Here is a 26,605-nt window from a genome sequence, read left to right on the forward strand (position 1 = left end):
TACCAAGCTTGACGTGCCCAGACAGCTTGTCTCAAAGTCTGGAGCCAGGCAAATTGCAAGGACCTGTGCTTGAGTTAGCCTGGAGACATCTCTGGACTTCAGGAAATTGAGTAAACACGAGTGTCACCCTACGACCCGAAACACCTCCTGATTCCACAAGGTAAGCAGCAAAATGAGTTTGTTTATTCTTCAGCAGAGGCATTGATTATATCACTTTTGTACAAAATCTACTGTATTTGGCCTAAGGCAGGTGATCTTTACTCTGGTATAGTGACGTACTTGAAAGTTTTTTTGAAATATAACATGTCTGTTGGTCTATATAATGCTTTTATTTAAAAGGGGAAAAATGTAGTGTAATAACCTATGCTAATATTATCTTGCATTTTTGAAGTGACCATCCAGAGAATGTTAGCAGAAAACTGTTTATTTTGCGTTTTAATAAACACAGCTCGCCTTCAAGTATTACAGCTATCACAGCGCTAATATGCAGATAGTAAATCTGGTTTTATCTAATAAAATATCACAAATAGCGATAGGCTGATGGCTGAGGCTGAGGCTGATTATGCCAGTGCTGTAGTGCTTTTCGCAATGCATATTGTTCCAAAGCAGCTATAATTTACTTAAAATAATTTACTTTTTATGTTTGCAGTACACAAGCTACCTGGCTGTCAGTGTGCTGAATTTCAATCTGTGAATAAATCAAAAAGAATAAAATCAGAATAAAAATGTAATTTGTTATGGCATTTCATGGTACCAGTAAGATATTCAAAAGTGGAAATAATCATTACATACCTCTCACTCTGAGTTTGGTGGAACATTCTGCTTTGCCGAATGAGTTGACCGCCACCACTTTGTATTCACCACTATGTTCTGGCCCAACTCTGAGGATGTACATAGAGCAGACGCCATATGCATTTGTGATGTAGTAGCTGTTGTTGGAGTTGATGCAGACGTTGTTGAGGTACCACGCAACGTGTGGTGTGGGGAAGCCGCGGACAGCACAGGTCATGTACACCTGATAACCCTGTGGTGGACTGTGGATTTTCAGTGGAACTGAGATGGAAGGTGGTCTCTCAAATGTTATCTTAGCTGGTAAGCTTGTGACTAGTGGCACTAGAAATGAGAAAAAAAAATAGTTTTACCAAAAATGTAATTTCTGTGATTGTTAGCTATTTATCATGTCATACCAAACCTTTAAGATTATGTAAAAAAAGAGAGAGAGAGAGGAGAATTATACTGCTTGCTCTTCAAGGAAGTCCACTTCCAGAACAAAAATTTACAGATAATGTACTCACCCCCTTGTCATCTGAAATGTTCATGTCTTTCTTTCTTCAGTCATAAAAACAATTGTTTTTTTGAGGAAAACATTTCAGGCTTTTTCTCCATATAGTGGACTTCTATGGTGCCCCAAATTTGAACTTTCAAAATGCAGTTTAAATGCAGCTTCAAACGAACCCAAATGTGGAGGTAAATGATCCCAGCCAAGAAAGAAGGGTCTTATCTAGCGAAACTATTTGTTATTTTAATAAAAATAATACAATTTATATACTTTTTAATGTCAAACGCTCGTTTTGTGTTGCTCTGCCTGAACTCTGTTTGGTCCAGTTCATGACGCTGTTTTATTGCAGTTTTACCTTTTTTGTTAAGGGTGTTTGATCTTCTTTGCATGTTCATTTTGCGAAGACTGGAAGTTCAAACTCAGGGCACCATAGAAGTCCATTATATTCAGAAAAATTCTGAATTGTTTTTCTCAGAAAACGTAATTTCTTTACGACTGGAGAAAAAAGACATTAACATATTGGATGACAAGGGGGTGAGTATATTATCTGTAAATTTTTGTTCTGGAAGTGAACTTCTCTTTTAAAGGGATAGTTCACCCAAAAATGGAAATTCTGTCATTAATTATTCACTCCATGTCGTTCCAAACCCATAAGACCTTTATTCATCTTTGGAACACAAATTAAGATATTTTTGATAAAATCCGAGAGCTTTCTGATCCTGTGTTCAAGGCCCAGAAATGTAGTAAGGACCAGGGTTGAAAGGTTTTCACAACAAAACCTGCCCAATTGCTACTCAAAACTAGCCCAATCGCGTTTCAAGGGGGGGTCGCGCGTTAGAAATTGCATTACAGGGGATTAAATACACGGGTTTTTTTGTCGGGGTTCCCTTGGTAAATTCAACCAATCAAAAACAACCCATGGCAACAGTGTTAGAGTATCCCAATTCCTGCGACTTGGCAGCACTGCTAAGGACGTTATTAAAATAGTCCATGTGACATCAGTGGTTGAACTATAATTTTATGAAGCTACAAGAAAACTTTTTGTGCACAAAAAAAACGACTTTATTCAACAATTTCTTCTCTTCCTTGTTAGTCTTTGACACACATTCACAATGCATACGCGCACATTCCTCTGCTTGCAAACAAGGCGCAGCTCATTTGGGTTCTACATCAGGTAAAAAAAAAAAAAAGTATAAAAGTATTCTCATAGCTTCAGAAAATTATGGTTGAACCACTGATGTCACATGGATTTCATAAAAAATATCTCGACTTGTATTCCAAAGATAAAAAAAGATCTTACAGGTTTGGAACAACATGAGGATTAGTAATTAACATGACAGAATTTTCATTTTTGGGTGAACTTTTAATTTGGGCATCCCTTTAATGTGCTGCTGCGACCGGATCTTTGAGTCAGTGAGTTGAACTTTAGTCCAGATCAGTCAGACTTGTGAATAAATCATTTAAAGTAGTTTGAAAATCAGAGTCATTGTAAAGATCAAATTCGAAATAATGATTTGTTAAGGCATCAGACATCGCTATTTCTCTCATTAACTGTCATGCACCAAGAAAAACTAGTGTGAATCTCACGTCTTTGTTATTTTGGTCTGTTTTTTCACACTACCTTAATGTATGGCTTCAGAAGACCTGTAATATCACACATGCGTCATAAACTACTTGCATGATGCTTTTACAGTCGTCATTAATCTTGAAAGCCTCACAGTACACATTCACAACTGTATCAAAATGTGCAACCATTACAAATCTTGAATCAGTTTGGTTTAAACTCTTCCTTTCATGCAACAGAATATTATCACATGCTGTAAATTGATTAAAATAACAAGTGAATGAGTGAGCACTTGTTTGTATTCTCCAGCAACCCACCTCTCAGCTCATTAACACCCCATGTTGGTGATTTAGAGGGATCAGAAAGTCCCATATCATTTTTTGCATAGACTCTGAAGTGGTATTCACGACCAGGTTGGACAGAGGTAGTGTAAGTGTTGCAAAACAGACGGTCGGCAATTGTGCGCCAAACACGTGTGTTAGAATCACGTTCTGCCACCATGTAGTGCAGTCGATCATCCTTCTCCTGATCTGGAGACGGAGCCCATGTAATGATGACTTTGCCATAAACAACCTGTTCTAGCACCACTGGGCCTGGAGGCTTTGGTTCATCTATAGCCAGAAGACAAAGAAAGGAAGTTTTACAGCGGCAGGGGATGAAAGTGATAAATTGGTTCATGAGTGATTCAATTAAAACTGTGTACTCCAAAGAACCTTATAGCCAGTAGTGGTGCATATTGGGCACATGTTTTATTTAGCCATGTAAACAGCCTTACAGAAAGTAGACTAATTAAAAATACTTGGTTATATATGAATTTACAGGGGCACAGAGAGTTGCTTGTTGACACAAGGGCACTGCCCCTGCTTAGAGCTGCTCCTGAATGCAGCAAAGTCTAATTATTAGTGTGGTAAACTGGACAGTGTAGTCACATTCACAGTGGTGATGCACTTTGGTCTGCTTTTGCTCTCTGAATAATTTATAAAGGCCACTACAGGCAAGATATTGAAATGGGGATTGCACATACAGTATATACAAGGAAGCTGTTGATATGGCAGTGATTTAAGATGCTATAAGTGATCTCCTTACATTTTCTATCAGTGGTGAGGCCAATAAAGGCCAGACTGGCACCAGCTCACTCAGATTGATGGCTGGTCCAACCAGTCAAATGAGACACAATTTTATTTTTATACATTTTTTATACATCTCTTTATTTATTTTTTGTGGGGAGGAAGAAAAATGCATACATGAAAATAGCTATTTCCATCATCCTGTTTTTATGGGCATTTTGAAGTATCGCATAAGAAATGAGCAATGGAGATGGCAAGTTTTTAAAGAAAAATGCTTAATTCACAAAAAAACGTTTTGTGTTCGCTGGGGGTGTTTTTTGACTTTTGTGAAAAAGAGTTAATTGGAATAATGGAAAATGGAATTGAGTTCGTGGAAAATAAATTCCTCCATGCACATCAAAAAAGTCAAGTGACTTTGCACTATGGTATGGCATAACTTTACTAACCATCGGACCGATCTTGTTGCACAGCATTTGAAATGTTGTTATGGTCATTTTTGAATGCTCAAGCAAAGTCTGTCATCAAAGTATTTCTGTATAATTGCCTCCCAGAACTCTCTTACATGACTGCGTTCCCAAACAGCAGGCATTTGCCACTGAAAGCAATGACCACATTTATTCTGTTTTGTCTGCATCCCTACACTCTTAAAAATAAATGTGCTTCACAAATCCATAGAAGAACCTTTTTATCTAAATGGTTCCATAAAGAACCTTTAACATCTGAAGAACTTTTCTGTCTCACAAAAGGTTCTTTGTGGCAAATAAGTGATCCAGTGATCAGATCCTATAGCTTTAACAAAGCAGCATGTAATGCCACTCTTTAAGAATTATCTCAAGATCTACATGTTGAATTATGCTGTGTTTGGGCTTGTTTTATAGAGAACACCTGCTCTAAATAAATGTATTTGATCTACAGTGGTTTACTACTGTTTGTTGAAGCTACAAACCAAAATTCAGCCCAAAAGCTGCATGTGTGTATTGTTTTCATGTACTTTTGGTAATTCTGGTATTGTTTGGTCCCTTCCTGAAATTGTTTTGTAATCATGTTTTATTATGTTTGATGCTTAGTAGATCACATTTTTAATAAAGTCCCATTTCTGTTTTCAATTTAGGCATATCTTTTCAGCTGATATTTTGACCATTTTCTCTTTCAGCCAAAAACCAATAATACCATTTATAGCTATCGAAATTTGCATCCTTATTTGTATCTCATGTATTGTAAAATGATATACTTTAGTTTGAAAGTAGACACTGAGGTCTTTTCCCATTTTTAGCCTTGCCACCCACAGATTTCTATATGTCTGAATATCTTGCAATAATGTTCAAATATTTTGTGTAATACTTAAAACTAATAACTATTAAACAATAGTTTAATTTGTAGCATCTTTGATCAGATAATTTTCTTTGTAACATCATAGGATTGTAGTACCTTGTTTTAAAAGGATCATCGGATGCAAAACTCACTTTTACATGTTGTTTGAACATAAATGTGTGTTGGCAGTGTGTGTACACAACCACCCTATAATAATAAAAATTCACCCAGTAGTATTTTTTAAAACTTTATAAGTAATATCCCCTTTTTCAAATCAAGCCATTCTCAGCATCTTGTCTGTGTGATGTCACACCAACCAAGGCCGCTCCCACAAGCTTTACGTATGGCAGAAGTGAATATAAGGGTTTTTTTATGCATCTTTGCAAATCGCCTTTTCTAATAATGTGCTAGTTAGCAAGTTTTGGGTAAATTTGGCTGAAATTTGGCTGAAAAAAACAGCACTGCTCGCCACCCTACAGAGGTGGGGCGAGCAGAGCTCATTAGCTTTTAAAGGCAAATGCAAAAAAACCCGGCTCGCTCTAAAAAAGGCAAGGTAAAAAGGGTGTTTTTTACACTACTGAAGTATGTTATAGACTTTCCATTAAGACCCTAATGAATCATATCAACTTGTGGAAAATGGGAATCCCTTTAAGGACATTTTATAGAGAAGGCTGATCCATTCTGTATTGCAGATAAGTGCTAGGCACTAATGTTTTTACTTACATTCAGATAACTGACTTACCTGCCACTCTGACCTCTATGTCAAAGCTGGACTGTCCACTCGAGTTCTTTGCCATGATTGTGTAAACACCTGAGTCTGAATAATTTGACGAGGGGATGACAAGTGTGGACGAGTCCTCAACATTAATGATGTTGACCCAGGGGGACACAGGTTCATCATTTTTCAGCCATGTGATGTCAGGTTGTGGTGAGCCCTTGAGATGAACAGTTTGAAAGGAAATGACAGAATGAAAATCGTGACTGATTATAGGTACTGAGCAGAATTGACCCATTGCTACTGTGAGCCCCACCACCCCTTGGTTATTATTGCGTGCTCAAGGCTTGGAATACTCTGTACAACTTTTTTTGCTCTGATTTACAGTCTGGACAAGTCTATGCTAGTTGCCAAAAGTCAGAGTCAGTCTGCACTCTGAAGATTTGAGCTGAAAGATTTCATAGAAAATTGCATAGTGTGTGATGAGCACAGAGGATATCAAACACGTTTAATATGTTGAGCCGATTTTAGAACACAATATTTTCATTTGTCATGCGTCTCCTAGCAACAAGGCATATGCTCTGAGTTTGTTGAGTTTGTTGAGTTCGGAATGACTCAAAAGTCTGGTAAATGTGTGATCCTCAGTCGTTTAATGTCTGATTCCCAGTAGTTTTTTTTTCTCTGTAACTATTTACAATGTATGAAGCTGTTCAGATTGTAAAAGTCATATAGTGTATTCCATCAAGCCTTTAGTTAAGCTTTTTATGTCCTCTAATGTTCTGTAAATTTGCACTTTTTCAGTAAAACTGACTTAAATTGGTAAAAAATGAATTGATATAATCCGTATGTGATTTGGAATGAAGTTTGAGATTGCAAAGTGTTTTATCTACTGATTATGTGGTACAGCAGAAACTGCAAACGATTACCAAGTTATTAACATTAATTTACATTGGGCCAAATGTACATGTTCTTACTAATGTTAGACATGTTCATTTGGGAATGAAGGCTGACACATAGTTTAATCTACAGCATGCAGAATATATCAAAGTACCTCATAATCGACTTTGATTCTGATAGAATTTCCTGCTCTTACAACCATGAAGTCTACAGGATCTTTGAAGCGGGGCTTGACTGAAAATTATTGGATGGAAAGACAAAATGTTCAATTCAGTTCAAAGTCATACATTTATATTCTCTTTTAAGAAACTATTATGAACAGAACTTACTGTTGGGGTTTTTAGCGCAGACCATCGCAGAGGGAGCGCTGGGTTCTCCAGGCCCAGATATATTAATGGCTGATACTCTGAACTCATACTCTGACCCTTCAGAGACATCCTTCACTGCATACTTCAGAGCTGTGCGAAGCAGATTATTTTAATTGTCATAGTAGCATGTCAAGTAAAGCCAGGGACTTGATAACCAACATGTCTGGAGATGCATAATTAGTCTACTGGTGGAGACATGACACATTGTGCTGTTGTGCTCATTAAGAACAGGTTTGAATCTTGCCTTTATCATGTAGAGATTATTTTTAGAGGGAATTGTCTGAAGTATGTATCAAAGGAAATCAAAGAGCTTCCTTTAATTATAGGTGAGATTGTGTTAATTCCATTAGGAGACTCGCTCACTAGGATGATTTGATATCAGTCTATTTCTGGAGTGAATGAAGAGTCTGTACTGCATTTGTGAGATGTAGAAGTGACAAGATCTTTAGAAAAAGTAACAGTTGTGCTTGAATAAAAGAAAATGTTTCATAGCGGTTTGTAAAGAAAAGATGTTTCTAGTTAATGAGACATTGTTGGCTTATGAGAGACAGGGGTTTGGTTTCTGGGGTGATCAAGCAGCTGGGAAAATGTGATGGAAATAGAGAGGCGGTAAGCTCTTGAAAATGACTGGAGGGTTCTGTGAAAATTCATAAGAGGTGCCTCAGGTAAAGTGCTACACCATTTAAAGCCTTACCAGGGGCTATTATAGGATTTCAGTGTTAGGGGGTCTGAGCCTCTTCATGGCCTGATCATGAGTTGTTGTGGCTCAGAGAAATATTTCTTGCTTTAAGAGTTGCAGGTTTGAGACTTGCTCCATTGACTTTGTTTTTTTAATGCTCCCAATAAATTAAAAGAATATGGCAATAACTCTAACACATTTTGTTGATTTTACTGGGAGGACAAGTGTTTGGATGAGAGTGAAAGAGCTTACATCTGAGAGCCTTGGTCAGGAGTGCCTGTGCCTGTTTCACATTGACTAGAGGGAAGGATAATACTTAATATAACTTAATGTTAATATTGTAAAATCTGGTAAGGAGGATTCAGAGTGAAATAACCTTAGATGGCTTACTGCAGCCGCTGTTTTCAGCAAATCGTATAATTACAGTTTTTATGTAGGATTGCATGTCATCAGTTATTAATGTACAAAATAATGATTACAAGATGCAGCTTGATGTGCTCAAGTGTTTCGGCTAGAAAGTACTCAAACACTGTTACAAAATACTGCATATTTATGACCCAGAAGAATATATAAAGTGTTAGATTATTCCAACCTCAGATTCTGAACACTGTGAAAGTTTCCTATATCTTGGAAAACATCTAAATGGACTAGTTTAATTTAAATAATAAATATTGTTTTATATATTTAGGTATTTATAATTTATTACAGAATCAGCCTGATCAAAGTAACAACTACACAGTTTGGTTTTTACAGTGTAGATGTGCCTTTTTTTATATTCAAATGCTACACTACTTCTGTGAAGTTTAAAGACTTTATAGTCAGTAGTGATATGTTATGGTCATGTAAGAAAGTTTAGACCCTCTTATTCTCATCTGAAGGTGCATTTACTTCTCCCTTTAGCCACCCTTGTAGAAATGATCTTAAGTTTTATTTGAATTAGAGGTCATTTAATCATAAAACTATTGTTTCCTAATTACATAGATTGAAGGTACAGAAAAATCATTTCCATTTACACTGGACCTGTCCAATGAATGTCCTCTCGCTGAGATTTAAACCCTATAATTCTTGTTTAATTGTAACTTAACGATACACAGTAATTACAATCAGGGTTTTCCGGTTCACTTGCTATACATTCATTGGGTTTATTAGCTGGAAAGTTCATGGCACTGATGTCACTTTAGCCATGTCCACTTTTGATTTTTACTTCAATAACTACATAAAGCTGAATGATAGGGTTTGGGAAGTGTCGGGTAGCTTGTTAAAGAATATAACTCTTGTCTAACTGTAGCTGAACCAGAAACTCTTTGGTTTTGAAAGTGAAGCCCTCAGTAATTGGAAAAAACAACCAAGGCTCACTGGAAAAATTTGGCTGTGGCGTCAATTCTGCAAAATGACATTAAGCATTTTTCCCCATGAGTGTGCAAAGCGCTGAGCGTGTTTTTTTTCTTGACACCGAGAGTTGAACGGTGTTCAACTTTGAGTAAAATGCTGCGCTCATCACTGTCACTTTCTAGTCAGCTAACCAATCGGAGTGGAAGAGGGGCGGGACTAATACCGATCATCCTGCTTGTACAACAACAGTGGATATTCTGTATGATAACATCCACAGCGTTTCAACGGAAAAAAAAACGCTGTGCTCTTAAGTCTCTTAGCTGGGCATTTTCAGCAGAGAACCTGGCTTTTTTAGCTGTCAGTCTTATTTTGCTTCCTACATGGCACACTTTCAAAGCTAAAAGTGTGTTCAGTTTTGTCCTAGAACGTACATCTAGGAAGGTTTTATTATGCTAGTTATTGTATGTATACAAGGCAGTTTGGAAATTAAATGCCTGGTGAGTGTCGCTAAAAAAATAATAACAAACCACCTACACTAAACACTACTCTAAACTGGACCGATAGTTTTACTCAAAGCAAACGTGAGATAAAAAAGCATACTAACTTGATTCTACAAGTCTTTGAGCTTAGGTTGTGAATTGTGCTTCACAACACTCGTACAGCAGCACTCCACATTGCAAGTACAATGTACCAGGTGAGGTACTGAGCAAGTTTACAAACCAAGAACTATGGTAAAGGTGTTTTGAGGTCATAACATCCTATAGTTTTGTGTAAGGGACCGTAATTTATTATCTGCCCCTGTGATCCTTTGTGTGAAAATATAAGTAGCTTATTTCATTTGGAAACTGCAGTGAATTGTATGTACAGCTACATAATGAGCCAATGTTGAAAAAAAAAGTTACCTGGAATAGGGTCCTTAACTGAATTTAGAGTCACCCACTGGTTTGTATCTTTCTTGCATTTCTCAAGCAGGTAGCCCAGTATTTTGGTTCCTCCATCTTTCTCAGGTGGAGTCCATGTTAGGTTGATACAGTTTTTGAAAGCGCTGTCCACCTTAGGAGGGGCGGGTTGACCAGGGTAAACTACAACATAGAAAGTTTTGATCACTTACTTAAGTGGAAAATGTTTTCCCGTTAGAGCATTTAGTTAGTGTTTATTTATTTATTTATAATATGTATAATTTATGTTCTTTAATGATAAGCACTCATGCAGTCTCTCACTTAGAGTTCCAGCCATGATGCTTTCCGTCTCCAGAGGTTCACTGATACCCTCAGGGTTCTCAGCATAGATTCGGTATTTGTACTTCTTGCCATGGGAAACGTTTCTGTCTCGAAAGGACAGGCGGTCGGCTGAACAATCCCACACTTTCTTCCACATACTCTGCCCTACCTGCTGACGCTCGACTAGGTAGTTTGTCACTTCAGAGCCACCAGTATCACTTGGTGGCTTCCATTTTAGTTCAATGACAGAAGATGAGCTGTCAATCACTTCTACTGGGCCTTGTGGTGGGCCTGGTTTGTCTGCAGAGGTACGAAGTTGTTTGAAAGACTTAATGTGTCAGTTAAATGTTAATGCGTGAGTCTGAATGTAAAAGGCAGAAGGTGTATAAATATTTATTTCAGGAAACATTCAATGTAATACACAGTGGAGCGGGAACATACCGACCACAGTAAGCCTAGAGAAGGCCTCCGCAGTACCAAAAGGGTTTTTAAGTCGGATCTTAATTTCCCCAGAGTCGGATCGCAGGCAGTCTTTTATCTGAAGACGGCTCTGGGTTAGTTCCTTTACTACTTTTATGCTGCCACCATCAAAAAGCTCAATGCCATCCTTAAACCAGCTGATCTCTGTCGGGTCTTGAGGAGGTAATGGCATTTTAAAGGAAGCAGTCTGGCCAACTTTAACCACCACATTTTTGGAGAACTTATGTAGGTCGTCAGGGTCAAATTTAGGAAGATCTGTAAGTAAAGATGTTTTTAACACGGATTCAAAATGAACAGTTATTCATAGATTTACCAAACAGTCTGTTTTCTCTATATAATATACAAATACTTATTTGTATCTTATAACTAGTAATATGCTGCGTTATTGTAAAATGAAAATAAATAGTAATACCTCCAGCTGTTGTCATGGCATCAGTCTTGCACTCAATCACTTCAACCTGATTCTGTCCTGAGTCTGAATCTTTGCTGCTTTCTGTTGCTGACTTTTGTGTACCTCCATCTTTAGATATGCTTGCTTTATCATCAGAAGACAACTAGCAAAAGTGATAGATGCAATATAGAGAGCAATTACCAGACTTTTTAGAGCAATTGATAAATCAATAGAGTGTGTAGTATCATTAATATACCTTCTTCCCATCCTTATTGGATTTGCTGGCGCTTAAGTTACTGGCAAGGTCTCCTGATTTCATACCTATAATATACAGAGAAATGTTAATGTATTGTGTATTAATGTATTATTATTAAATGTTAATAAATGCCTTTTCACAGCTTATGTTAGCTTCACAAACAAAATAATTTAAACAAACTCAAATGCAACTGGAATACATTAGAAAACCATGGAAGCTGGATTCCGCCTTAGAGTAATAAATAAATAAATAAAATGTTATTGTGATTTCTTGTACCTTTTTTCGGAAAATGACTTCTATACAAGAAACATCACATCCAAAAATATCAGTCAGAAAAAAAAAGAAGAAATAATATTGTTTCAATACCATTGAGACTTGTAGAAATTAAAAAACAAAAAAACAACAACAGCCTTGCAGTGAATAAGCAGTTTCCAGAATATGAGGGTGATGTGGGAAGATTGTTTAGTGTGGGTGACAACTTTGTGAGGGATTTAAGCTAGAAGACTGATTAAGAAAGAGGTTATGAAGGCATAGACCAGAGACTCAGTGTCTTGGGCTTGGAAGTGGGAGGTGAAATGCAATATTTTAGAGGTGGAAAAACGCAGGTTTAACAAGGAAGTTAATGTGGGCTTGAAATGTTAAAAGTGTATTAGTATCAACAGTAGTTATAATGTTCATTAAAATTAACACCACACATACTTTTAGGTTGAAACTCATTGCAAAAACATAATTCCTTGCCTTTTGCTGTTTTTCTGTATTTATCCATATTTTCCCCGTTTTTAGGGACTGAGAATGTGTCGTTTTTGTCAAATACTGAAGTGATATCTAAAGTATTGAAATAAAGTAAAATAATGAACAATGAAAAATATGCAAGTTTGCAAGTTTAAAGCTTGCTAGTTAATCACAGAGTTACCAAATGGAAATTTATTAACACAGTTGGATAGATCAATTATATTTGAGTTATAAATCACTTGCCTAAACTGTCTAAATTACACCCCTTTGCCAGTAAGGACCATTAATCTTGTCAACTGCTCCCCTTAGTCTGATCATGTGCTGTGTCATTCATACAGTGCCACACTGTGGTTAAACATGAATATGGCACTACAATAATGTTAGCGCTACACTTACTCATAATTGAAGTTAATGTACTGATGAAGAAATTAATGGCTTTTGTATTTGAACAGTTATTATTTCTCATGTAGTGCTAAGTACACCATCAAATCTTATACCGCTTGAGTCTCCAGACAGCAGGCCTTCATCCGAACCTGTAGTCACACCTCCACTTTTTGACATTTTCTCCCCTGAAAATCCTGAAAGTCATTATAAATTGATCAGTGTCATTTGTTTGCACAAATATGGGCCGCGTTATTACTTCTCCATTTAGACTCACACTTAAAAATGTATGAATGTTTTTGCATGATTAGAAATAGCAATGCAATTTGTGTCTTAATGTGGCAGAAGATAAAATTTCCTTATTTAATGTACTAGTGTTGTTCTCCTACCTTTCCCTGTGTCTTTTCCTCTAGTGTCTGTTACATTCCCCACCAGCCCAGTGTCTCCAGTGTTTCCAGTGTCTCTAGAGTCTCCGGAGTCATCTTTCCTGACCTCTTTCTCTGCTCTAGAACTATCTCCAGGAGAAGATGCAGAACCACCGCTGTTGTCCACCGCACCTGCTGCCTCTTTCTCAGCTCTGGCTGTTTTGACAGCCGCAATTCTCTCATCTTTTTCCTTCTGTAGCTTGACCTGCTGTTCTGCAGCGATCTTTGACAGGTCAACACCTGCCCCTCCGGCTTGGGTTGTTTTTCGGGGTTTCTTTTTGCCCTTAGTATTTAGATTGTTGTCAGCTGTTTCAAGACAAATGACAAACAGGGCATAACAAAAAAACAAAACAAAACAAGAAAACAGACAAGAATGTGAAATACTATAAGCACAATATACAAGTCTTATTAGATAAATTGCTGTAATGTAACTTTTTGCTGCTTGATATTGCAAACTGGTGTGTCTTACCATATTATTTTAATGTGTTATCTTAACTATGAACACAGTGGTTTGTAGTGCATCTTCTCGTTATTTCCCTACGGTGTCTTATAAACCAGTCTATCACATTACCAGAAAACAGCTTAATTTGGCATTGGAAAATAAGGTGGATATAAAGTAGTATATAATACTTGCAAAATATATTTTGGAAAATATTTACATTATTACTATAATTATTTTTGTTCTCACTATATCACTGTACTGTTTGAAGTTTATTTTTTATTTTAAATTTATTTCTTCATTATTTATTTAGTGTCCATGTAAAGCAATAATAAATATATTTTCTGAGTTTTTCACACCACCGAAAAATGCGTTATTAACCACCCAGCTAAATTTGAATGATAAAAAAAATAAGGGCAAGTAAATAAAATAAGTTATAAAAATCTTGTAAAAAATAAGCAGTATTCTCCACTCTCAAATGCTGAGGGCGTGTCCTCTGTCTGTGCTGGAACCACGCCCACTCATGGGAAAGCTGCCGCCTCTCTCAATTGTCAAATACAAACAAATTCAGTGTTTCCAACCTAGCAGCTTTGTCGCTAGATTTAGCCACTTTCAGACCCATTTTTTCCCCCCAAAAAAACATCTAACAGCAACAACTTGGACAAACCTGCCGCACGAGCGTGATTCTTTGTTTTGCCATTGTGCACAAACGTTTCTCTACGCATCTTATCTATTCAGTAAGTGACCACCCAGCCAAATTTGAATGATAAAAAAAATAAGGGCAAGTAAATAAAATAAGACAAAATAAAAATCCTGAAAAACTAAGCAGTATTCTCTGCTCTCAAATGCTGGGGCGTGTCCTCTGTCTGTGCTGAAACCACGCCCACTCGTGTGAAAGCTGCCACCTCTCTTGACTGTCAAATACAAACAATATCAGTGTTTCCGTCTGTCGACGTCTCCATTGGAAATCAGGATTTTAGTGGAGATTAACAGCTCAGAAGGGAGAGCTGGTTGTGTAGTCTTAATGGACTGTGTTTGTGCCACTATTTCACATGAATCTCGTTTTGTCTGACAAAAACTAAATATATATAAATGAAAACCATTTTATTGACAATTTGGCTGTATTAAAATTTAAAAAGAGCAGGAGAGAGACCAACTGGGCAGAATGCAAATACGACGCAATGACGTAATGAATATGCAAACTGATGTATGACATCATCTAGCAACCTTTTACCGATTTTTTTTTTTTTTTTTTTTTTTTAAGATGCTTTAATTACTTTCCATTGAAAAAAAGTTGGCAGAATAAATTAAAGAGACAGAGACTGAGCTGTTTAGTCAGTTATCACAGCTAGGTAATGTGCATTTATGTGATGAACGAATAGCTGGCAAGCAAACTGTAGGCTGTAGTAACTAACGGTAATGTCAGTAATACGCTCTAGTTATTAGGTGTGTTTGTTTTGTGGTAGCGCTGAACAGTCTATGATATCAAAGTACTGCCAGAGCGATTCAGATGCATGCAGAGCCCTCTGTTCTCTATAACTCTCACGGAACCTTGATGTCAAACACTGATCGGTCTGCGCAGTGCTGCTTCAAGTCAAAAACACCTCTTATAGTTTTAGGGGAGAGGCCATGCTCAGTGAGTCCATTGCGTCAGTGAGACATGACATGAAAAAATCCTGAACACAAAAATGGTCTGAAACTGTTTAACGGTCTAACTCCAGAATTCAGTACTACATAGTTCACAGTTTTCGTAACATGTTTTAGCAATACATTTCTAACATTTAGAATGTGTTTAGAAACACTTCTCTGAATTGCCTATACACAGACTTTAAAAATTATTTTTATTTTTAAATAGCCTATATTTTTCCCCCTGGACCACATTTTTAAATCCCCTGTTATAAGCATCAATGATCAAATATAAGTTCTTTTAAAAATCACAAATAATAATCTTTGTTAAAATTAGTATATTATCACCCAATTCAACTAACAGAAGAATTTGAAAATTTGAAATACTGATTAACAAACTCTTTATATTTCTAAAAAAGAAAAATTAAATTACATGCTTTTTGTGAATACTACTGATGACTCGTATGTGACTCATAAATCAACTGTTTGGCTAAAATGAATCAGACTTCCCCATTCTGAACAAAAGAGAGGGCATTCTTTGACAGTTTGTATGGTCTTTGACTCACTTTAGTTGGTTTTGAAGCTGCACAATAAGATGTGACGTAAAAACCCCTTGTTAGTGGATAACAATCTTGAAAACATCCGATCTGCTGTAACTCTATTGAAAAATGCAGTTAGGTTTGCAGCATTGGTGCAGTTAGTCGCTTATTGAAGTCGAATTCAGAGATGGTTTGAAAATGTTGAGATCTTACTGTACCTTCCACTATCAGCCAGGCATTACTGGATTTGATTCCAGCCACAGCCGCATAGATTCCTTTATCCACCTGCATACAGTCCTTCACCCGCAGCCTGTGGATCAGTTTGTCTTCGGACACGGTGATGTCATATTTGTCTCCCTGTTCTAATCGATTGTTCTTTCCGACCCACATGATTTTAGATAAGGGTTTGGAGAGGACACATTCAAAAATGGCATCCTCCCTCTCCATGGCTTTCACGTCTGTTAACTTGACTAGAAAGTCCACCATTGGAACTAGGAGAAAGTGCTCTTGGTTACTTACAGTATTATTACACTGCGTTATAAACTAGGTAAGGCTGACTTTAACTTACTCTTAAATTCAGTGGAGAACACATTGATGTCTTCTACGTCTAACTGGTAAAGGCCAGCATCTTCTGGGACGAGGTCTCTAATTGTGAAGATGTATTTCCTGCCAACTTGATTCAGGTCGTGTTTCATATCCGTTTCAAGATCTCGAGAATATGGAATCATCTCGCCATCCTGAGGGACAAAGCAAAAGCTTACAGACCAGATCTTCAGCAAACCTGAGCTCAGATGTGTTATAATAACCAGTCAATTTACCTTGTAGATGAAAATTCTGCTGCTGGCATCTAGAAGGTTGAGATCAAGTTCAAAAGAAGCAGATCCATCAGGATTCACATCAATGTGTTTGAGGTTGGAAATGCTCTTGATGAACTGTGAGTAAAAATATGATTACAATATCATTTCAAGTAGAAAATGTATCTAAGAAAACAAAACAAAAAACAAACCAAAACCGTACCTCTGCTTGCTCTTGTTCTCTCTCTCTTTTCATCTCATTCAGTTTCTTCAACGTCCAGCGGAAGTCAGTCACCCCATATTCTGCACAGATGCGCTCATAATCTTTCTTATCGGCACTCAGCAAAATCTCCCAGAACTTTGGGTCAATTTCACCATCTTTTCTTGATTCGGTTTTCGGACGAACCTTACTGCAAGGTTGAGAGGTAATTCACACTTGATTAAAGAAAAAGGTATGGCTATAGGATATGGAATATATTTTGGGAAAGGGTTGTGAAGGATATCAAACTTTTAAACCTAATTTCTAACAGTATATATTTTTTTCTACCGTTCAAATTTATTAAAGCTTTGGGGGACCATGTCTCCTTATCTCTCCCAACATTTCATATCTTAGAATAAAAACAAATGTGCAGTACTGTTAATGCATTAGTCACAGAGATTGCCTAAAATAACTTTGTCTATATTTACAGCATAAGATTTACAACACCTTTTTCTTTTCAGGACAGCCTTGAGCTCATTTGGATCTGTTGCAGCTGAAAAATGCATGAGGAGAAAAATCAAACCACTGATTTAAAAAGTTTCATACAGTACATGAGGTACCACACATATTATTAATACTCACTGGTCTCCTGGTTTGCTTTGTTCTTTTTGAATCCCACTAAATAGTAACAGACACAAACACATTACAAATGTTTGGGGTCATGGATTGCAGTCTTGAGAATGGAAAAGTCTTAATTTCCATACCTTCAATGACGTTCAGTATAACAGTGACCATAGCCTTTCCAAATTCGTTAGTTGCAAAACATTTGTAGGTGTCTGCTTGGTCTGGAGAAACATTTGGCATCTAGAAAAAGTGCAAGGAGTTTAACTAGGAATATACATTCAGGAATGTCTTTTATGAGATTAAAGGAAGACTGAGCTCACCTCAATAGTGTGTTCACCAGAATTTGGGTCAAACTTGGTTTGATATTTCTTTGGATCTGAAATATCACCGTTGTTTCTGGCCCATGTTATAGCAGGAGCGGGATCACCTACTACAATTGCTTTGAAAATAGCCAGTTTACCTGCAAGTTTACAAAAAAATGTATATGGCAGATATGCAATTACTATGATTAATTAGTTGATATATGTTATTATTTAAACATTTTGTGTGTGTGAATAACACCTTAGTAGAAAAGGACAAGAGTAGCATACCTTCTTGAATCGTGAGAGCTATAGGTTTTCGGGTGAAATCCGGATGGCTCTTTCCCTCAGGGATTTCTTCTATAAACTGTGTGATCATGACTCCCGGGACTTTGGATTTCTTTTTGATGCCCACTGATGACACAGAATGTGTTAATATTAATACAGTGACTTTTATTAAAAAGAATTTTTGTTGCATTTAATTTTCACTGGTATAATATGTATATGTGCTGTATCTATGAACTGAATGCATTACTGGTGTATTAGTGATTAAAATAAAAAATAAAATAGTTTATTTTAATTATTAAATAATAATTAATAAATTAAAACATGATAGCACAATAAAAAACATGATTTATGAAAATGAATAAAAACAGAGTTATCTGTGTTGGCAAATTAACTTTTCATACGTAAGGGCACTATAAAATCCATTAATTTTTTTCCCTCCAAATTCTGTTTTTTTTCTGTTTGAATTTTTCAATTTTTTAATTGTCTAGACTCTATTTTAACGGTTTAATTAAAAATATTAATCAAAAAGCATGTCTAATTAAATTAAACATACACAATTTACCAGCAGTTTATTAAAAGGTTTATTTTATTGTTTTTTTCTCAAAGTAAGTTTTATCTTTACCAAATTCTGTTTTTCATTCATTTTCTGGATTTCTCTCTCTCTCTCTCTCTCTCTCTCTCTCTCTCTCTCTCTCTCTCTCTCTCTAAATATATATGAAATAAATAATTTATAAATTAATGAAAACATTGAAGCTTTACCTTGACCTGTTGCGGTCGGATCAGACACTTTTGTTTTCTTCCACATTTTGATTATGATCCTCTGATTTCCTCTGGGTTTGGCTTTAATGCAGTTCTGTCTGCAAACAGAAAAATATTAACGAAAAAATGTTTATTTACAGAAAGAATGACAAACTAATAGACATTTACAATAAATTTGAGTTGTTTGATCATTTAAATTATAGTGGATGATGGTAACTTAATGAGGGAAAAAAACAGTTGGTGTTTTTAGTCTTTTTAAAGGAGAAGTTCACTTCCAGAACAAATATCTACAGATAATGTACTCACCCCCTTGTTCATGTCTTTCTTTCTTTAGTCGAAAAGAAATTATGTTTTTTTGAGGAAAACTTTTCAGGATTTTTCTCCATATAATGGACTGCTATGGTGCCCCGAGTTTAAACTTCCAAAATGCAGTGTAAATGCGGCTTCAAATGATCCCAAATGCGGTTGTAAATGATCCCGAGGAAGAAGGGTCTTATCTAGCGAAACAATCGGTTATTTTCATTTAAAAAATACTATTTAAATACTTTTTAATCTCAAACGCTCATCTTGCCTTGCTCTACCTGAACTCTGTGTTTTCTGATTCTACACTGTAAAAAACAATTTGTTGAGTCAACTTAAAATAATTTGTAACCTGGCTGTCTTAAAATTTTAAGTTCAGTCAACTCAAAAGTATATTCAATTTGAAATGTTAAATTATGCTAAGTGACAACTTAGATATTTGAGTTGAATCAACTTAAAATTTTAAGGCAGCTGGGTTACTTACCCATCTGTTAAGTTTAGCAAGCACAAATATCTAAATTGTTACTTAGTGCAACTTAACATTTCATATTCTTATTTTAGTTGACTGAACTTAAAGTTTTAAGGCAGCAGGGTAACAAATTATTTTAAAGCTGACTCAACAAATTGTGTTTTTTATTTTTTACAGTGTAGACAGTTAGGGTATGTTGACAAATTCCAATTGTATTTTCTTGCTCAACTTCAAAATCATTTCAAAATCATCCTACATCGCTGCAGAAGTACCGACCCAGTCTTTGCAAAGTGAACATGCAAAGAAGGTCAAACACCCTTAACAAAAAAGGTAAAATAGCGATATAGGGTGATTCTGAAGTTGAGGGAGAACATGAGATGGGAACTGTCATAAACTGGAAAAGGCAGAGTGAGACAAGACGAGCATTTGACATTAAAAAGTATATAAATTGTATAATTTTTTTTAAAATAACCGATCGTTTCGCTAGGTAAGACCTTTCTTCCTCGGCTGGGATCATTTACAACCGCATTTGGAATCGTTTGCCGCATTTTGGAAGTCCATTATATGGAGAAAAATGCTGAAATGTTTTCCTCAAAAAACACAATTTCTTTACAAATAAAGAAAGAAAGACATAAACATCTTGGATGACAAGCGGATGAGTACATTATATGTTAATCTGAAAAAAAATCTTTGAAAATGTACTTCTCCTTTAAAGGGACAGTTCACCCAAAAATGAAAATTCTGTCATTTATTGTTTTTGTTTTCTTTCCGCACAAAAGGTCTTGTCGAGGATTAAAACATTACTGTTGAACCACTGATGTCACATGGACTATTTTATCAATGTCCTTACTACATTTCTGGGCCTTGAATGTGGTAGCTGCATCACTGTATATGCAGGGTCAGAAAGCTCTCTAATTTAATAAAAAATATCTTAATTTGTGTTCCAAAGATTAATGAAGGTCTTACGGGAACAACATGAGGGTGAGAAATTAATGACAGAATTTTAATTATTGGGTGAACTATCCCTTTAAGTCAAATCTGGTGTTACAGCCTTTTCATTTATTTCATGATTGTAAATATTGTACATTAATAACCTGTAGGGGTAATCACCAGGGCTAAATTTAGTGTCATTTATCAAACTTAAGCAGTGAAAGATTCGTACCTTTGTTTATTTACCAAGCAAGTAAACCATTTCTGATGACAGATGATAAATTGTTTGTAAATTTGCATTTCCGAATAACCCCCATGCTCATACTGACCATTGATAGATAGAGATCTGGCTGGTGACAAGAAATAAAAATTGGTCTCTACACTGAACGTATGACCTGTAATTTTTGAAACAGTGCCACTGTCATACCAGAAATTGCTTTGCGGGATAATAGCAAGGCTTCGCCGAAGAAATTGTTGAGGCAGAGTCAACGTAATAGTTGATAGAAGGGTTTTTTTTTTTTTTTGGAAACCATCAATCCAGAGAATAAGACAGGAAATATTTTTCTACAACTGAAATGTTGCACTCATGCTTCAAAAAAGATGCATGCTTTTTTTCTCCTTTTTTGAGTATATGATTAATTTGAAAAACAATCAGATCAATTTTTTAACCCACAATAAAGTGTTTGTGCATGCTTAATGTTTTAATAATTTTTTACATAAATTTTGAGAAGTTGCAGGCCTTGATGCTTCAGACCACAAGTCCTGCTGAAATGTATTTAAATCTATGCAAAGTGCTCTCTTTAAGTGATTGTATGGCTTTCAGACCTTTCAGTCCATGTTCATCAAGCAGGTAAACAAGGTGCTAATCTTAATATCATAACCTCAGAACATGCCCACTGCCCTGCGTGACTCCACTAATCAAATGTTCTCAGACTGTAAATCATTCACCTTGCATTTCTAGAGTCTCTTAAGATCACTTGATCACTAGGTCCCAGCATCACTTAGAAGAATTACAGCTGATGACACTGTTTTTCTGGCACCTTCAATATAGTTAAAACCCCTGCTGTGCAGATGATTCATTGAAATATCATCCGCCTCTTGAACAGGTTCCAAATGCTGCCCGACGGGGGCCGATCTCGAGCGCGGTCATGAGTTTGGTCAGACAGTGTATGGTATGTTCTTTTAACAGTCTTCTCAAAGAGAATGCAAACTATCCCTGTTGGTGTCAGACAGTTTTTTAACAAGGATTTGAGCCAGGTGACAGAAAGTGACATTGAGTTAAAGAGGAGCCCCGTCTGTCTCCAATCATTTGCCTTGTCGTGTGTGATGGGAGAAGTCAGCAGGTGTCACTCATATTTTGGCCTCAAGCATTAAAAGGAGATCAACACATATCACTGCGGCATGCAATGCTGACATGTTTTGAGTGATCTCCGGACTCGCTGAGTTCTTTCTTTTGAAACATAGGTCAGGAAATAAATGAGACGTTTACCGTGGAACACTTTAAGCAAGGTGGAAATGTCATTTCATTACTGAGAACTAGTACTTATATGAGTACTTACATACACTGTACACTGTAAAAAGTTATTTTTCAAGGTTGTCAGTTAAGAAAAGAGAACATTTTTACATGAAAATACTATTTTTACTTAAAAATCCAGTGTTACTTGCTTTGTAATTATTTGTTACATTTTATAACAATATCTGAGTAAGAATTGTTTCAAAGTAAATTCAACACCATGTTTTTTTCTTAGTGTAGAATGCAGGCAAAACGTTTATGAAAATGCCCTAATTTTTGTATGTTACAGGTAAACTGGGTTTATTTCAAGACAAGACATCTACATTTGAATTAAGATCAGAGAACATTTTACATGAAAATACTATTTGTACTTAAAAATTTAGTGGTACTTGCTTTGTAATTATATGTTACATTTTATAACAATACCTGAGTGAGAATTGTTTCAAAGTAAATTCTACACCATCTTTTTTTCTCAGTGTAGAATGCAGGCAAAAAGAGTATGAAAATGCCCTAATTTTTGTATGTTACAGGTAAACTGGGTTTATTTCAAGTCAAGATATCTAAATTCGAATTAAGATCAGAGAGCATTTTTACATGAAAATACTATTTGTACTTAAAAATTTAGTGTTACTTGCTTTGTAATTATTTGTTACATTTTATAACAATATCTGAGTAAGAATTGTTTAAAAGTAAATTCTACACCAAATTTTTTTTTCTCAGTGTAGAATGCAGGCAAAAAGTTCATGAAAATCCCCTAATTTTTATGTTACAGGTAAACTGGGTTTATTTCAAGTCAAGATATCTAAATTCGAATTAAGATCAGAGAGCATTTTTACATGAAAATACTATTTGTACTTAAAAATTTAGTGTTACTTGCTTTGTAATTATTTGTTACATTTTATAACAATATCTGAGTAAGAATTGTTTAAAAGTAAATTCTACACCAAATTTTTTTTTCTCAGTGTAGAATGCAGGCAAAAAGTTCATGAAAATCCCCTAATTTTTATGTTATAGGTAAACTAGGTTTATTTCAAGTTGACATAAGTTTTTATTTGACAAACTCAGGTAATGTCAAGCAATTGGCTATGTATCATAGATTTTTATAACAAATCTCTCAAATTCCCATGTAACATGTCCGTTGCCTAAAAATGGTTATGTAACATTGATCTACTGCTATAGTTCAAATTCAGAATCTTATATGTTGCGCTCTAACCGGCCTTTGACCTATCAGGAATATCTAATAAAGATATATTAGGATTTTGATTTATGCATCTCAAGCCATCTGAAATGGCCTGGTGTACATGTGTGTGGCATTATAGGGTTCCCAAGACTGGCCTTTTTAGGCCTGTCGCAAGTTACACAGTCACTTGATAGGTCACATGTCACATATAAACAAGATCGTCTCATCGTAAATGTCACAATGTTCTGATGAATCACTAAGCACCTTGTGCATTTCCTCGACTGTGAAAAACATGATTTAGAGGTGCCCTTTCTAAAGAAAACACACATTGGAAAAACACTGCTGAATCTTTAAAATCTTCCCTGTAGCAAAAAGCTTTCACTTTACGAATTGAATATTGTGTTTATTTTACCGCAACTGAATAATGTTTATCTTGTTAATAAAGTGTTAATCTTTGGTTTGTCAAATATACATGCTCAAACATTTGGCCCCTGAATTCACAGGGACGCAGGCGCTGCTCTTTTCTTGGCTCAGGAAGTGTGGCTGAAAGCAAGCCTGTGGTGCACTGACTGAGATCAGATGCCTGATGCAAAGTGGGGTTAGTTTTAATGGGCCACGTGGACCTCCAAGCATGCTAATGTTAAATCCGGACACCTGCCACACATGTTCTTGGCTTTGGCAGGAACTTTAAAGCTTTTAAAGCAAAGCTCACTGTATAGAGATCAAGCACCAAAGGTACTAGAACACTTGACAATGGCTTGAGTCCAAAACGTGCACTGCCTACGTAGGCTGTTTTGAAAGCATCATTATGGCCTAAGATACCTGTTGTTTGGCTGATTTCTAAAACAGCATTGCATGGACAATCCCATGGTGCATTGCTGTGTGCACAGTTAAAAAAAAAAAAAAAAGTCCTGGTTTACTCAATATTTTGTGATTAACTATGGTTATTAGCATGATAACAGAAATCAACTGTAAGATGAATCTCCCATGCATGTTGTTGAAAGTGCTATTTGTACAGTGCTGCCAATACAGTACTCCTTAAGAGACAGCAAGCCAGCTCACTGGGTTTGGGAACAGAGCCAGAATGTCTCAGCTGATTGTGTGTGAATCAAATAGGACTAAAACTTTAAAATGCTTAGGAGGAGGGGAACATATCTAACGACTCTGAACTTTAAAATGAGCCAGTTTGGATCCTCTTAGCAACTGAATCCCCTGTCATTTTCTGGATTATATAGAAAGACTTTGATTTTTATTTTTTTATTATGCTAAAGTCATTTAGCAAGGACACCAAACAATCAGTGTACAAATTGTAGCAAGTATAATTCTCATTTTTTTGTATTGGACTCTTGTTATAATTTGTTTAAATGGTTATCATAATAATTAGGGCTGTCATCTGAATTAAAATTGTAATTGCATGCTGATGAATTAAGTGCAATTAATCAAATATATAAGCATTTGCCTCCAAGCAATAATTCAAAAACATTATTGTGGCAGATAAGTTAAAAAGAAATGTATTAGAAAAATTTAAAGTTTGTTAAAAATGATGTATTTTGAAATTACTTTTTGCATACCTTATCGTTGCGATAATTAATTATGCTGAATTAACCAATTAATTTAAAAGCTCTACTTGTATTTATTTAGTTATTTAATTATATTTAATATATTATATTATATTTATTAATAATATTTATATTTAATATATTTAATTATATTTAATTCATTATTATTTAAATTTACTGCTAATGTGTTCCACATAAATTTAAGTCATTAAACAAAGATCATTTGAGGAGATTGAAGGATACAACTATCCTGACAATCCAAAATCGATGAGAATATACTAGAGCATGTGGAGGAAAATGTTTTAGAGCTTAGTAAAAGGTTAAATGCACATTCAGGTGTCTCCTGAGGATGAAATATGTCTATATTTTGTCTCAACAGAACAGTGTGAGTCATCCAAGAGGTAGCAAATCATAGATTAGTACCAAACAAATCTTTGACACATAAATGGTTGATTAAGATAAACAAACCCAGCGTCAGCAGAATAAAATTAATCTACTACGGTGCAAATCCACTTCATGCACAAAGTAATACATTTTGCTTCATCAGGTTTAGATTTATTGTTCTGTTTGTTTACTTTGTGATTAAGTTAAAAAGTTTACTTGAATGCTTATGACTGAGAATGCAAATGGTAAAACTTAAACAGGAATTTGACAGACCAAAGCAGATTAAGATATTGAGATGTCACAAGCATAATTATTTTCCACAATGTCCAGGGCAACAGTAGATTGGCAGTTAACTTACCAACAGCAAAGTGAGCTCCTCTCTCTAAGCTCTGCTTAACAGTGTGATAGTCCGGTACGGTGTCTCATAAAGCTAATAAAATCCTTCAAGGAATTTAATAGCAATGTCCCTCTATCACAGTCTTAACTACCCAGTAACAGCCAGGGAGAGTCATCAGGCTTGGTGACATAGTTCCCCCTACAGGGAGGGGAGGAAATTATAGAGGAGATTAGCAGCAATGAAATGTTAATTTCATCTTGAGGTAGTTGAAGATGTGTTCAGATTTACCTGAGTGGCAGCAAAATTAAATATTTCACCTCTAGATTGCTAAAAGGATGATGGCAAATCACCCTGAACTGTAAGTAGGCTTACCCTCCTAAGCAGAAACAGGCTAAAAAAGATACCAATTAAATGTTTTTACTTGAAGTAAAAGATAAGACTGTTTAGGACAGTTAAGCATATCTTTTTTTAAATGTTTCTATTCTTTTTTCTAAATATTGTTAAGTTGTAATGTTTATTTACTTTTGAATTAATGTAGAAAGTACATAATATTTGTTAATATTCATAAAAATATGTGACCCTGGACCACAAATCCATACACTGTATTTCGATTATTTTTCTTTTGTGCCAAAAATTATTAGGATATCCATGAAGATATTTTGTAAATTTCCTACCATAAATATATAAAACTTCATTTTTGATTAGTAATATGCATTGCTAAGAACTTTATTTGGACAACTTGAAAGGTGATTTTCTCAATATTTAGATTTTTTTACACCCTCAGATTCCAGGTTTTCGAATAGTTGTATCTCGGCCAAATATTACCCTATCCTAAAATAAAATACATCGATGGATAGCTTATTTATTCAATACATACAGGTGCATCTCAAAAAATTAGAATATCATGAAAAAGTTATTTTTTTATTGTAACTTATTTTAAAAATTAAACTTTCATTTATTCATTTCATTCATCACACGTAAAGTAAAACATTTCAAAAGTTTTTTCGTTTTAAGTTTGATGATTAGAGCATACAGCTCATGAAAGTCAAAATCTCAAAATATTAGAATATTTACATTTGAGTTTCATTAAATAAGCATCCCTACAGTATAAATTCCGGGTATCTTTTATTCTTTGAAACCACACTATTGGGGAAGACTGCTGACTTGGCAATTGTCCAGAAAACAATCATTGACACCCTCCACAAGTGCTGTATCAAAGCATATTAAATGCAAAGTTGACTGGAAGGAAGAAATTGGGTAGGCAAAGGT

The 26,605-nt window shown here is 35.5% G+C and overlaps 1 protein-coding gene across 1 annotated transcript; it reads right to left on the minus strand.

The window, feature by feature from the left end:
- Nucleotides 1-438: 438 nt before the first annotated feature.
- LOC127166441 (immunoglobulin-like and fibronectin type III domain-containing protein 1) lies at nt 439-25,429 on the minus strand. The gene is made up of 24 exons (XM_051111708.1): nt 25,358-25,429; nt 18,665-18,762; nt 17,909-18,031; nt 17,639-17,778; nt 17,459-17,558; nt 17,337-17,372; nt 17,202-17,247; nt 16,719-16,905; nt 16,520-16,633; nt 16,270-16,438; nt 15,920-16,192; nt 13,062-13,403; nt 12,789-12,869; nt 11,560-11,624; nt 11,325-11,466; nt 10,874-11,167; nt 10,433-10,732; nt 10,115-10,294; nt 7,163-7,291; nt 6,988-7,067; nt 5,964-6,156; nt 3,161-3,454; nt 793-1,113; nt 439-688 (listed from the first exon to the last, which is right to left on the minus strand). Exons 2-24 carry the CDS (start codon nt 18,708-18,710, stop codon nt 684-686), a joined length of 3,660 nt encoding a protein of 1,219 aa, XP_050967665.1. The 5' UTR covers nt 18,711-18,762; nt 25,358-25,429; the 3' UTR covers nt 439-683.
- Between the last annotated feature and the right edge of the window lie 1,176 nt (nt 25,430-26,605).

Source organism: Labeo rohita, chromosome 6, assembly GCF_022985175.1.
Source record: "Labeo rohita strain BAU-BD-2019 chromosome 6, IGBB_LRoh.1.0, whole genome shotgun sequence".
NCBI lineage: Eukaryota > Metazoa > Chordata > Actinopteri > Cypriniformes > Cyprinidae > Labeo > Labeo rohita.

Excerpts from the sequence above, each read along its gene's own strand:
- LOC127166441 (XM_051111708.1), bottom strand. The coding sequence starts at position 18,710 with ATGTGGAAGAAAACAAAAGTGTCTGATCCGACCGCAACAGGTCAAG. Across the intron at positions 13,404-15,919 it reads TGCCTGGCTGATAGTGGAAG|CTGACAACAATCTAAATACT; the intron begins GTACAGTAAGAT and ends GTCTTGAAACAG. Across the intron at positions 1,114-3,160 it reads GGGTGTTAATGAGCTGAGAG|TGCCACTAGTCACAAGCTTA; the intron begins GTGGGTTGCTGG and ends TCTCATTTCTAG.